Source organism: Talaromyces rugulosus, chromosome III (assembly GCF_013368755.1).
Source record: "Talaromyces rugulosus chromosome III, complete sequence".
Lineage (NCBI taxonomy): Eukaryota > Fungi > Ascomycota > Eurotiomycetes > Eurotiales > Trichocomaceae > Talaromyces > Talaromyces rugulosus.
In genome coordinates this window covers 4,132,958-4,146,027 of record NC_049563.1, presented here as the reverse complement: position 1 = coordinate 4,146,027, position 13,070 = coordinate 4,132,958, and the positions used below count along the sequence as shown (strand labels likewise).

The 13,070-nt window shown below is 49.7% G+C and overlaps 6 protein-coding genes across 6 annotated transcripts; 4 read left to right on the top strand and 2 right to left on the bottom strand.

The window, feature by feature from the left end:
* Nucleotides 1–52: 52 nt before the first annotated feature.
* TRUGW13939_06221 (uncharacterized protein) lies at nucleotides 53–2,315 on the bottom strand (the record flags this gene model as incomplete). Its single annotated transcript, XM_035489375.1, has 4 exons — nucleotides 53–619; nucleotides 678–1,126; nucleotides 1,188–2,182; nucleotides 2,242–2,315. 4 exons carry the CDS (start codon nucleotides 2,313–2,315, stop codon nucleotides 53–55), a joined length of 2,085 nt encoding a protein of 694 aa, XP_035345268.1.
* Nucleotides 2,316–2,583: 268 nt separating this feature from the next.
* TRUGW13939_06220 (uncharacterized protein) lies at nucleotides 2,584–3,043 on the top strand (the record flags this gene model as incomplete). Its single annotated transcript, XM_035489374.1, has 2 exons — nucleotides 2,584–2,870; nucleotides 2,923–3,043. 2 exons carry the CDS (start codon nucleotides 2,584–2,586, stop codon nucleotides 3,041–3,043), a joined length of 408 nt encoding a protein of 135 aa, XP_035345267.1.
* A 343-nt stretch (nucleotides 3,044–3,386) lies between these two features.
* TRUGW13939_06219 (uncharacterized protein) lies at nucleotides 3,387–5,328 on the bottom strand (the record flags this gene model as incomplete). Its single annotated transcript, XM_035489373.1, has 4 exons — nucleotides 3,387–4,760; nucleotides 4,817–5,017; nucleotides 5,069–5,184; nucleotides 5,238–5,328. 4 exons carry the CDS (start codon nucleotides 5,326–5,328, stop codon nucleotides 3,387–3,389), a joined length of 1,782 nt encoding a protein of 593 aa, XP_035345266.1.
* A 614-nt stretch (nucleotides 5,329–5,942) lies between these two features.
* Nucleotides 5,943–8,779, top strand: TRUGW13939_06218 (uncharacterized protein; the record flags this gene model as incomplete). The annotated part of the gene is made up of 9 exons (XM_035489372.1): nucleotides 5,943–6,210; nucleotides 6,267–6,307; nucleotides 6,360–7,365; nucleotides 7,414–7,615; nucleotides 7,782–7,808; nucleotides 7,889–7,926; nucleotides 8,143–8,176; nucleotides 8,285–8,420; nucleotides 8,492–8,779. 9 exons carry the CDS (start codon nucleotides 5,943–5,945, stop codon nucleotides 8,777–8,779), a joined length of 2,040 nt encoding a protein of 679 aa, XP_035345265.1.
* A 410-nt stretch (nucleotides 8,780–9,189) lies between these two features.
* Nucleotides 9,190–10,094, top strand: TRUGW13939_06217 (uncharacterized protein; the record flags this gene model as incomplete). The annotated part of the gene is made up of 2 exons (XM_035489371.1): nucleotides 9,190–9,346; nucleotides 9,418–10,094. 2 exons carry the CDS (start codon nucleotides 9,190–9,192, stop codon nucleotides 10,092–10,094), a joined length of 834 nt encoding a protein of 277 aa, XP_035345264.1.
* An 819-nt stretch (nucleotides 10,095–10,913) lies between these two features.
* Nucleotides 10,914–12,780, top strand: TRUGW13939_06216 (uncharacterized protein; the record flags this gene model as incomplete). The annotated part of the gene is made up of 7 exons (XM_035489370.1): nucleotides 10,914–11,172; nucleotides 11,224–11,319; nucleotides 11,367–11,572; nucleotides 11,622–12,041; nucleotides 12,092–12,440; nucleotides 12,491–12,671; nucleotides 12,729–12,780. The coding sequence occupies 7 exons, from the start codon at nucleotides 10,914–10,916 to the stop codon at nucleotides 12,778–12,780; spliced, it is 1,563 nt and encodes a 520-aa protein (XP_035345263.1).
* Nucleotides 12,781–13,070: the final 290 nt, after the last annotated feature.

Genomic DNA, 13,070 nt, shown 5'->3' with positions numbered 1-13,070 from the left:
CCACCCTTCAACGTGTTAAATATATAATCCTGTAAAATCAATGACTAAAATGTCATAACTTGCTCTCACGAGACAAATCAACCACTGCCCCGCTCATTAGCGGTTCTTCAGAAACAGGCCGATGCTGTGCCTGCTGTTGATGATGTTCGCCAAACAGCAAAAGCTCCCTTCCGCCTCGCGTGCACCACCATGTAACGCAAAAATTGGCGCGATCGACGTCCATTTCGCCGCCACTCAAAACGTCCCAAAAGCGTTCGATGCAGGTGGCGCGGATATCCTCTGGTTCTTCAACAGTGCTATTGATGAGGCGTGCAGTCAGCGGGAGGAATTCCTCGAGGTCTTCGACGCGGAGGAAAGGGAGGGAGTCGATTATGGCGAGGATAATGCCTGATCTCTCAGAGTGTGAAGGTGGTGATTCCAACGCGTTTTCTTCAGAGGACTGCGTGGATGGTGGTAGGATTGTGGATGATGCTTGAAGGGCACGCTCGTGAGCAAGTTCCAACAAGGTAGGTGCCAGGAGAGGCTGGCTGCTGGCTAATGGCGAGGGAGGCGCTGCTATTTGCACCACAGATCTGAATGCGAGCCGGAATTGGCGAACGGAGAGGTTTTGTGGGTATACCTGTATGACTCTCGTCAGTCACGGAAGATAAGCATAGCCGGGTCAAATATGAACTCACCGTGAAAAGATTATCGACATAAAAGGGTAGGTGTTTGGCAGTCACATCGGCATTCTGTGGAGCTGAAAAGACAGCGAGCACCACGCTGTGTGCCGCTTCAAAAATTTCCAATAAATGATTATTCCCTCCAGCTGCTAAGTATGGTGTGGCAGCTGAGATGACAAGCTCTTCGTTTGTTTGCGGAGGGAGAGTGAGCGCAAAGTGTTCAGCCGTATTTAAAAAGAACAAATCAAGAGATCGTTCTAATGGGTGGTCGGGAATATGGCCCAGCTCAATGGGTTTGATGGTTCGTAGAAAGTTCTCGGCCAGGTCTGGATATTGTGCAAGGATATCGATAGCGACGAGATTAACAAAAGAGTACTGTGAAGAGGAATTCTGCCCAGCGCGTGAGGTGATAAAGTAAAGATTACGAAGAATATGTAATGATTGCACTGCAATAAAAGGTGCCACTGTAATTTGTGAGCTGAGATTTCAAAGTTTTGGGGATTGTATTTGCTAAGGTACACATACCACTGCCAGCAGCGAGCACACGGTCGTTTAGCATTCTGCCAAGCACCGCTCGTAGAATTATGACTATTGAGAACATGGATGATCGAAGTAGACGCCAGAGATCTGGTATAGTCGACTTTAGTGACTCGGCATTGAGGAACTCGGTCTCCTCTGATGGATCCACTTCTGACAGCTTGTTCTGTCGCCATTGGGCTAATAAAGTTCGCGCAAAATCGTTGATAAAGCTCATACCATCCGCCACGATGTTAGGGTCGGTAACATTCTCCATGGCATGTGCGATGAGCCGTGAGAGGGGTCCTAGCGATGCGACCAAAGGCCGCGCAGTTATGTCCTTCACGTGTTGGTAGGTCATCGACTCGGGCGACCACCCAAACTTTTTTGTGTTCCCTTCAACAATATCACGATCTGCCGTTCCCACAAAGTAGGCTTTGTCGAGGCCTTCGCTTGAAGAGAATGTCGAGCTGAGCATCAACGGTAGTAAGCGATCGTAATCAATGCGACTGCGATTCTGGTCGGATAAGTGCTCAAAGGTATAGTTTAGGACCATTGTAATACAGCACCCCGCAATTCCATCCAGATAAGCATCTTCCTGGAGCGCAAGCTGCGTGGCTTGGGCAAGCGCCGACTCCAGCTTATATCGAAGGTTACGCGGCAGCCCTTGTCTGTTTTGCCCCTCAAATCCAAGCAAAACGCCAGCCAGAAGGATAAGATGTCGCCATCGAGGAGATTTATCGTCCGCCCCATCCACAACAGCCTTTAGCCATGCTTCTCGATCCAGTCCTCGTCGGGCGTAGGGGGCGCGTGGTTCGTCGGCAGCCTCGTTTTGTATGATGCCGATGGCGGCGGTATTGAATACACTCAAGATTCGTCGGCAGGTGTGCAAGTCAATCTGGTGATCCCATATCGCTGGCGATGCCAGGATTTGCGAGGAAAGCAGCGTCACGTTCAATGGATTGGTAAGCACTGCGAGGAAGCTGGTTGCGGTCGGTAGCAAGCTGGCTATACGTCAGTGTATTGGAAGCACGAGGAAAGATGCAAAAGAGGCAAAACTCACGCATATGCATCCTCCGGCTCCGAGGCCGTTTGTAGCGACCGCAGCAGCGTTGCTAGCGAGCGTTCAGTCGCCATAGCTAATTCTCCCAGTCTGTAACGTCTAGGAAGAGAAGATGCGACAGGCCGACTTGGAGTTGACTGCTTCTCCGCAACCGAGGTAAATAACGGCAGGTGGAGCGGCCCGGCAAACGATGCAAACACAGAGCAACAGTCATCTGCGGGTCTTCCTAGCGGCTCCACCAATGTTCAATGTTGGACCTGCAGCTCCATCGACAACAACGAGCTGCCCTTTTTTTTTATATACCTAGGCTTCCGTCTATGATATTGGGGACTCACGGTCAACATGAGTGATGACGCTCCATTAGGATACTCTGTTCCGCCATTCCCCTCTCTTCACCTCCCCGTCATCGGGGTACCCGAAAACCAAAACTATCTTTACCACTCCACGGACATATGGTGGTTTACACTCTGCTGGACTTTGATTCTGCACGGCGGAACCCATTTTATAGTTGCATTGTTTGCATTTGCCATCCAATGGAAGAATTGGCGAACTATGTGGGCTGTGCCCGTTGCGTACCTGGTAATATCCAACCTGGAAGCTTTGCTCGCAGGTAGTTTGGTTGGATTAATGTCAGTTAAAAGAAATGTTTGGTGTTTAAAGGAAACTGACATTCTGCTTTAGCCTCGGTTGGGTTTATGAAGCGGGTAATTTCGCCATGACAACATGGGTGCCTTTAATCTGGGCTGTTATCAATGTCTTGGTTGTCATCGTCTCGAGTTTTCCCATGCAAAGCGCCATTTGAAATGCGGATTTATTCGACATTTGGGCATGAAAATAATTCCATTTACTAGTAAGTGAAATCCCTATTCGACACCATGAAACCAGCTAAATATATATGGTGAGCAGAAAATGGTTCCCACCCTGGCTTTCCTTGCATTGAATATGACATGACATTCAAAAAAGTATGCAACGCTGCTATGAATTTCAATGTACCCTTCATTTTACATGCTACCCGATCATCACTAACGCCTCCACCTAGGAAAGAACCCGTACTATGATACATTTTGCCAAAATAAAGTCATTTTAAAGGTAAACCCCGAAGACGGATGATGCCCTGAGGGATGTTGTTGCCGCCCGCAGCAAGATTAGCCCCTATTCCATGCGCTTGGGTTGGCGAAATTCGCGGGAAGTGTAACTCCTTGCGCCAGTAATTGCTTCTGCAATGCTGCGAGATTGAGATTCGGGTTAAGATTAGCTGGCGGCACCGGAGGGGGTGTGGCCGTGGCTTGGGGCCCGAAACCGAGGCCTGGAAAACCCATGTTTGGTGGTGGTTGTGGTGGTGCATAGTTGCCATGTGCGACCGGAGGCAGCGAGGAAACTCCTAGCATCGAAGCCAGTTGGTTAGTGCCTGGAGCCATATTCGGCTGAGGAGGCGGTTGCGGGTTGCCAATGCCTGGAAGGAGTCCCATCGGACCCCCGTCTGATGAGATACCCGGTAGCCCTTGAATACCAGGGAGAGTCGGGGCCGCAGCCCTTTGGTCAACGAGACCGTCTGCCTCGTCTTCAAGCTCTTGTTCTTCCTCCTCTCGCATTTGCTTTTTCCCGAAACCCCGATTCCATGTCCCTTGTGCTTCAGCTGCCTCTTCTCCGATATGGAACCGATCTTTCAGGTATGCAGTCTCCCCGGGTCGAGCTCGAGACCAGAAGCGTGCGAAATTATCCTTTGAGCCAGAGGCCAATATATGTCCCATTGGATGCCAGTGGAGAGACCAGATTGTCGAGCCGTGAGCGTATTGAATGCGATGGGCAGGATATACCACCTGGGGTGGGGTGTTGAGCGGATCGTTGCTGTCGTATGGCGCCACGGTAGGGACCTGGCCGGGGGGCTGATTGGGCTCATCCAGCAAGTAATGATATAGCGAACCATCTTCGCTGCCTGTTGATATCAACGAACTATGGACTGGGTGCCAAGTTAACGAAGATATTGGCTTTTCGTGCCCTCTGAGAATACATATGTCGCGCATCATTCGAAGATCAAATACCCTAGCAGTAGAATCTCGCGACGAAGTAGCCAAAAGATTGTGATTGACTCTAGAAAATCTGGTTGTAGTAACAGTGTTTTTATGACTGTGGAGCGTAGTCAGGCACCGACCAGTGCGAGGGTCCCAAAATTTGACTTGATGGTCCTTGGAACCGGAAACCAGGAGGCCTTTGGTTGGGTGCCAGTCGCAGGACTTGACATCCCAGTTATGACCAGTGAGGACGGTATCACAGGCACGAGCGGTGAAGTCAAAAATCTTAAGTGTTGTATCATCCGAAGCCGAGAGGAACTTTGTATCGCTGGGACCCCATGCCAGGTCTCTCACAGCATCGTGGTGTGCATCATCGACTGTTTCGACATTGTTAAAGTTGGGTCGCCAGTACTTTACATCTCCCTTTTGACCGCCGGAGATGAGCCAGTCGTGACTATGCGACCAGGCAGCAGATGTGACACCGGCCTGATATTGGTCGTAATGGGCCTGATACCACACGATTAGCACATGGATCTCTTTGTTTGCATCCCAGGTTGACTCACGTCCATCACCGTCTCGAAATTAAAGGCTGTCCCATTCCATAGCATAAACTCCCCCGTGTGTCCACCAGTAAGAAGTCGCCGACCTTCTGGCGTCCACCTCACGACGGTAATGGGTTTCTTTGATTTTCCGATCGATTGATGCAGATGCCGCACGGGAATCGTATCGGCCGGCGAGTGTACCCTGGCTAACGGAGGCAGTACCTGTGTGTGTTAATCACTCGTCGCCCATCATATATGAGCGGTATCACCTACATCAACTGCATAACTCGCGCTCGGTCTTTCAACTTCCATACGATGAGTTCCTTTGTATCTCGGTCGTCGTGTACGCATCCACTGAACCATTGACGAGCCATAATCCGTCACCGGCCCTAGATCCCACTGTCAGATTCACAACAGCAATATCGGAAGACATGACACTCACTTGGCCTGCGAGGACCCGCGCTGCCTTCGTATGGTCTTGACGGCCGTCCGCCATAGGAACCGTCGCCGCCAGACTCCTCGTAGGCGGCCATCAGGGTGCTTTAGAATCGCGATTCTTCTTTTCCTGCGAGCTAGCTCATGCGCGCGTATTCTGGCTCGGCCTATCGTCAGGAAAAAAACCCCAGATTATTTTTTTTTGGATCGAGAGAGCGGAAGTATCTGCAGACATGGGGAGAAAAGCCACAAAGCGCGGCGAAGGAGCGAGAGAGCTGCTTCCGCGTTGGCAGAGCGGGGCCGACCGGGCCACGTGATTGGCCCAGCAGCTGCACGGCACGGCCATGCAGATAAACGGTATAAACTTAGCTCGAGCTCAGCGTCGCGGCGTCGACAAGATCCAGACCCCTCTCCTCCTCTCCTCCTCCTCTTTGTCGCTTACCCCGCCATGGGCCTCGTCGTCCTTGATACACCCTCTCACACTATACTGCAGTTTCATTGGTATCGGATGGTGAATGCGATGGCCTGATTGAACTCAGTGCTGATGTGTTAGTTGTTGTCGTCAATCGCTCGATGCAACCTACCTCCCGCCGATAAGCGAAGCTCCGACCTACAGCCATAATAAAACCCTTGCATTTGAATCATCAAGCAACTCCGTCCGCTCTCTGCTCTGCGTCTTCTGGTCCCAGCTGTCGCTCGCTCCCTTCGCACCATGGCGAGTACGAGTCTCACAGAGGCAGCCGTCAGTACGGGCATCGATATGCCTGCCCTTGACAACAAAATCCCTAGTTCGTCCAAGATTACGCAATCATCGAAAGAACCCAAAGAACATACAACAACTGCGCTTAAAAGGCCTGGGAGGAGTAAATACCGCCATATTGCGGCGTACCACTCAGAGTCGCGCAACTCGTGTCTCAGCAGAGACTCCACATGGAATCCGAGCTTCATCGGCTTTCGCAACTTGATGGTTATAGTTCTGAGTGAGTTGACTGGATGCTTTACACTGGCGCTTTGCTGAATAAACCTCTCCTGGCAGTTGTGATGAACCTTCGACTGGTTGTTGAGAATTTCATGAAGGTGAGCCGTCGCCTGTAATCCGAGAGTTCTCAGGGTCTTACAATTTTTCTAGTATGGTGTCCTCATCTGTATCAAATGCCACGACTTTCGAAAAAACGATTTAATACTTGGGTCTATGCTGTTCGCCCTCGTCCCGTGCCATCTCTTCGTGGCGTATATAATCGAACTCGCTGCTGCACAGCAAACTAGGGGTGCAGTAGGCCGCACAAAAAAGAAGGATGATGTTGCAGCGGAGGCGGAGAGAGAACAAAAAGCGTTTCAGTCGACCTGGCGCCTCATTGCTTTTGCGCATACTATCAATGCCACTCTCTGTCTTGTCGTGACCAACTTTGTTGTGTACTATTATATCCACCACCCTGGCATCGGTACAATTTGCGAGTTGCACGGCATTATCGTGTGGCTCAAGAACTGCTCCTACGCCTTCACCAACCGTGATCTTCGACACTCTATGCTCCACCCGTCCGAGCAATCGAAAATCCCCGATATATATTCCGCATGTCCGTACCCACAGAATATCACAGTTGGAAATCTGACCTATTTCTGGCTGGCACCTACTTTGGTCTATCAACCAGTTTATCCCCGAACTCCGCGTATTCGATGGGGATTTGTGGGGAAACGCCTTGTCGAGTTTGTAGTGTTGTCGGTCTTTATTTGGCTCACATCAGCGCAGTATGCTGCCCCCGTGCTGCAAAATTCTCTCGACAAAATTGCGGTGTTGGACTTTACATCCATTGTTGAGCGAATCATGAAGCTTTCGACCATTTCGTTGATTATCTGGCTCGCGGGCTTCTTCGCTCTCTTCCAAGCTCTCCTGAATGCATTGGCAGAAGTAATGCGTTTTGGTGACCGCGAGTTTTACTCGGATTGGTGGAACAGCTGGAGCCTTGGCATGTACTGGCGATCCTGGAATAAGCCGGTGTACTTGTTCATGAAGAGACACATCTTTTCTCCGCTGGTCGGGAGAGGTTGGAGCCCTTTTGCGGCTAGCATCATGGTGTTCTTGTTCTCGGCCATCCTCCACGAACTGCTAGTAGGCATTCCTACTCACAATCTAATTGGTAAGCCTGCATACTCTCTCAAACTTGTCCCCGAGCTAACCAGACCAGGGGTGGCCTTTGCCGGGATGATGCTCCAGCTCCCGCTCATCACCGTCACTTTGCCATTGGAGAAGATGGATGATCCGACAACTAGAATTTTTGGAAACACTGTGTTCTGGGTGAGCTTCTGTCTAGTCGGGCAGCCACTCGGCGCTTTGCTATACTTTTTCGCCTGGCAGGCCAAATACGGCAGTGTCAGCAAGATGGGAGCGTAGACCATGGTCGCCAGCTAACCCGGTCAATTGTCATATTAATATCAGCGAGCTAGAATACGAATTTACTGCTACTATTATACTCATGATACATTGCTTTTATGCTACAACAAAAGCGGCTGACCTTGTTGATCCTGGAAGAAGCTAACTTACTAATCGGGTTAGTTCGTCGCGTCATAGGCAGGTGCAATCGTGAGCTTGCAAGGGTGTGGCTGTTGGCACTCAAACTCACAACTGCACATGTAATTTTACGCCCTCTGCACTCCCTCCAGATCTCTCTCTACAACATCGACGGCCATCGAAGGCCATGGTAAATTCCAAACGGTGACACTTGGTAGCTCGTCTACGGCCTCGGCACTGCGGGCGAAATGTTGCTCCGACGGGCCGAATAAAAATCACCAGCAAGGCCACGAGGCGCAAGTTTCTTGCGGAATCCAAAAGGACACTCGTTTTCGTCGCCGCCCAAAGCCAGATATCGTGCCATCCTTCACAGTTGTCAGCAATTGAATATTCAAACAATTCACAGCCATGGCTACCATCACTATCCCGGAAAACTATGGGTAAGCTCTTTCTTGCCAATGGATCGTCACGACCTGTCTCTGTTTAGAAGATCGGATAGCAAACAAGACTCCGGATCTGGCCTTGCTGACTCGTGACTCTCTGTATAGTGTTGTTATCGGCGTCGCTCTCGGTGCCATCCCTCTCCTCTCCTGGATCCAGGGAAACATCGTGGGCAGCCTTCGCAAGGACGCCGCCGTTCCTTATCCACACCATTACGCGACTCCCGAGCAATGCAAGGCAAATGTACGTCCTCCGTGATCAGGATTCAGAACCAATAGAAAGTCAGAGCTCACAATTTTCCTTTTTTATTACAGCCCAAGGCCCAGAAGTTCAACTGCGCCCAGCGCGCTCACGGTAACTTGATGGAGAACATGTCGCAGACGATCCTCTACATCCTCATCGCCGGTCTGAAGTGGCCGCAGGCGTCGGCTGCCATTGGAAGCGCCTGGGTGCTTTCGCGCATTGTCTATACCTACGGATACATCTACTCAACCAAGGCTCGAGGAGCTGGGCGCCTTTATGGATCAACGTTCTGGCTGTGCCAGGCTACTCTTTGGGGCATGACTGTTTTTGGAGTTGGTCGGGAATTGTTGAGTTTTTAAGCTAGATAGGCAGAGGGTGAAACCTTTGCAAGACAGGTCGGTGGGGTGTATAAATAATGTAGAATAATCACTACTCAATGAATAATCCCTCGTTTTGAGTACGAATGCTTGTGTTGAGCCTGTTCAGTATACTATTCAGGCGAGCCCGGGCCTTATCGGACGCGATAAGCCGTCCCGCATCAACTTTTTTTCTGCTTGCGGGCACTCCACCAGCAGTCTACCACCCCAAATCACACTTGAACCGCCCTGCCAATTCAATATCTAGTCAATACCTAGACCAAGGTCTGGCTACAAAGCCTCAGAGGGCTAGAAATTATTTCTATTCGGCCCTGAGAAAATCAGGGTTCAACTAATTCTCTCTTGAAGCACTGTACCAACCAACCCCCGCGGATACCCCTCGATTTCGCATCATGTCTTCCTCATCAAGACAGACGTATAGCGTGCGCGCAAAGAACCACCCCAATCACCTCGTTCGCAAACTGTTCGAAGTTGCCGAAGCAAAAAAGACCAACGTGACTGTCTCCGCCGATGTCACGACCACGAAGGAGCTTCTTGATCTCGCGGACCGTACGTCGCAAGGCAGAAGCAACCCCCATCTAACTAAGCAAACGGGCTAATCTCTTTGTTTTTTTTTTCAGGACTCGGTCCACACATCGCCGTGATCAAAACCCATATCGACATTCTATCCGACTTTAGCGAAGAGACTACAAAGGGCCTTGCTCAGCTGGCCGAGAAGCACAATTTCCTCATATTCGAAGACCGCAAGTTCATCGACATTGGCAACACTGTTCAGAAGCAGTACCACGGTGGTGTACTACGGATATCGGAATGGGCTCATATCATAAACTGCAGCATCTTGCCCGGCGAGGGCATTGTGCAGGCTCTGGCGCAGACGGCTGCCGCGGAGGATTTCCCGTATGGCCGCGAGCGCGGACTGCTCATTCTGGCCGAGATGACTTCCAAGGGCTCACTGGCAACGGGTGCGTACACAACCAGATCGGTGGACTATGCGCGCCGCTATAAGGAATTCGTCATGGGATTTGTGTGTAACAGGTCGTTGACGGATGAGCCCACCACCGAGACAACGAAGAGCGAAGATGAAGACTTTGTGGTATTCACCACGGGTGTCAACCTGTCCTCATCCGGTGATAAACTAGGCCAACAATATCAGACACCGCAGTCGGCAGTGGCTCGGGGCGCGGATTTCATCATTGCTGGACGAGGGATCTATGCTGCGCCGGACCCGGTTGAAGCAGCCAAGCAATACCAGAAGCAAGGATGGGAAGCTTATCTTTCCAGAGTTGGCTCGCAGTAGTATAGATTCTGTGAGAAGATATCTACATAATCAAAACTGCTTGGCGGATTTCTAGATAGTGTTCAATTCTTGTAGAATTAGAGCAGTTGCTCCACATCAGTCTTGGCCGAGAGCAGGGAAATTGACCAAATACGATACACTTAAAGCCCAGGGCCAACGTTAAGGTTTAAAGATAGTAAACCCAAACAATCGCACGGTCCTAACACTGTACGGAGTATACTGTACTAGTGATATAGTATTAACATGGTGGAGCCCGGCCATAACGGAGAAGTGGAGCCGCTGTTATCACGTTTAGTCCACCTGCCATTTTTGTCACGGATCTTCTTTCTCCTCTCTCCTCCTTTGTTTAAAGTTTTATCTCCTCTCGAGTCTCTCCACTGCTATCTCTTTTATCTCGTGTGGCGGTCCTAAGCGCTGACGTTGCGCTGTCGAGCAATTGCGCGTTCGAGTTAGAGAGATACTCAAAAATTCCGACCACCTTGTTCTCTACTCGCTTTCGATAGGCTGGTCTGGTTGAGTATATACTCGGGTGAACAACAATGGACATGTACAAAAGCAGCCAATGCCGATGGAGAATCATACGATAGAACAGCGGCTGTTATTATTTCAAATCATCACGAACCTCGCGCTATCTCTTATCTGTGCGGGGAAGGAGGAAGGGATCGGCGCCTGGTACAATGTAGTACACGTATAAAAGCACCGTCGCATCCGCTATCACGTCACGTCATGTCACCGTGATCCTTTTCAGTTTTGCAAAGTTTCTTCATCCCAATATATTCGGGACGAAGGAAACGAAACTGGCAGTAACACGACACCAAGATGTCGACAATCGACGATAAAATCGATGCGCCCAGCGCTGTGGATGTGGAGAAGGAGGGCTCGCCTACTCCCGCCAAACATGTTGACTCGCGCATTGTGAAACATTCACACGATGTTGATGAGGCTATGAAAGCGTTTGAGGGGATCGAAGGGCAAGTGATTACTATCGATGAAGCGACCAATCGGCGGTTATTGAAGATTATTGACTGGCATATGATGCCGTTGATGTGCGTTGTCTATGGGATGAATTATCTAGACAGTAAGGCGATACTATGATCGACGCCAGAGCTAGGGCTAACGCGATGGAAAGAAACAACGATATCATACGCCAGTGTCATGGGCCTGAAAACCGACCTGAATCTTGTTGGCGACAATTATCAATGGCTGGGTAGCTTGTTCTACTTCGGTATGCCTCTTTTGCTTCAGCTTAGGAACGCTATCTAAATCTTCTAGGTTACTTGGGATGGGAGTTCCCAACCTCCCAGCTCCTTCAGCGCATGCCGTTGGGAAAATACTCGGCAATCTCTATCATTCTGTGGGGGTTCATTCTGGCGTGCTTCGCCGGAGTGTCAAATTTCGGCGGAGCGGTAGCCATTCGATTCTTCTTGGGCATCTTCGAGGCTGCAGTTACTCCAGGATTTACTTTGCTAACTTCACAAGTGTGGCTATCTTTTCTTTTTAGTATAGTTTCATGCTAACAGGTCACAGTGGTGGACCAAGCAAGAACAAGGAAAACGCACGGGAATTTGGTTCAGTTTCAATGGAGTTGGACAAATCGTCGGAGGCCTAATAGCCTACGGAATTGCAGTCGGAACGCGCGAGCATGGCTCTTCAATTGAGCCATGGAAGATCATATTTTTAGCCACCGGCTTATTTACCATCTGCATTGGATGTTACTTTTTCTACCTGATTCCGGACAACCAGCTGAATGCGAGGTGGCTGTCTCCAGAAGATCGAATCCTTGCAGTCGAACGAGTCCGGGTCAACCAGCAGGGTATCGGAAATAAACACTTCAAACTTTACCAATTCAAAGAGGCTCTATTGGATCCGATGGTCTGGGGGTTTGTATTTTACGCCTTGTTAGCGGATATTCCAAATGGAGGCATCACCAACTTTTTTAGCCAACTGGTGCGTATATCCTTTTTCGTTTCAAGTGATGCTGTTACTCACCCATACAGATCGTCAGTTTCGGCTACACTGAAGAGCAGAGCCTTCTATACGGCATACCAGGTGGAGGTGTCGAGATAGTTGCGTTGATTTTGAATGGCTTTCTCGGAGACTACTTTGGCCAGCGACTGATATGCAGCATGGGAGGTTTGGTGTGCGCGATTGTCGGCATGGTCCTCATTGTTGCTTTGCCTCTATCCAACAAGGTTGGTAGATTAATAGGCTACTACATGACCCAAGCCAGCCCAACTCCATTCGTTGCGATTCTGTCACTCATCTCGACAAATGTGGCCGGTTACACCAAGAAAACCACGGTTGCTGCGCTTTATCTCATTGCATACTGCGTGGGAAACATCATCGGTATGAAACGCTGTGCTTTATAAGGGCGTATTTACTAAACAAATCTCCAGGGCCCCAAGTATTCCGCCCAAACGATGCACCACGCTATGTTCCTGCCGAGATCACTATCATCGTATGCTACGGCGTATGTCTGATCGATCTCGCATTTTTATGGTGGTGGTACAACCGCCAGAACAATAAAAAGGCGATAATTCGGACAGGCGCAGATTATATAAAATTGGAGAATCAAGAGTATGCCATTCATTCCTTTTGATAAGCTATGAAATAGCTATACTAATTATAACACAGGTGGCTTGATTTAACAGACGGGGAGAATCACGAGTTTGTGTATTCTCTGTAGGGATATTTTGGTGGCAATTGTTGTTTGTATTCGGTTTATAGTCAAGAGAAGCATGAATCTACATACATTTTTATCAGCTGTGCGGTTTGTTTGAAACGAAACGACCTTAGTCCCCTTTTTACCTTCTTTGCTTTGATGTTAGAGTGAACATTCGAATGAAAACGAATCCGCGCCTTGAGTTAATTCTCGATTGTTAGGGCACCGTCCCAGGCGCTTCGAAGCTGGAGTATGCTGTGTACGTCACCTTTGCTCATGTCATTGCGAAACATGCCTCGTCCGTCAACTGGTCT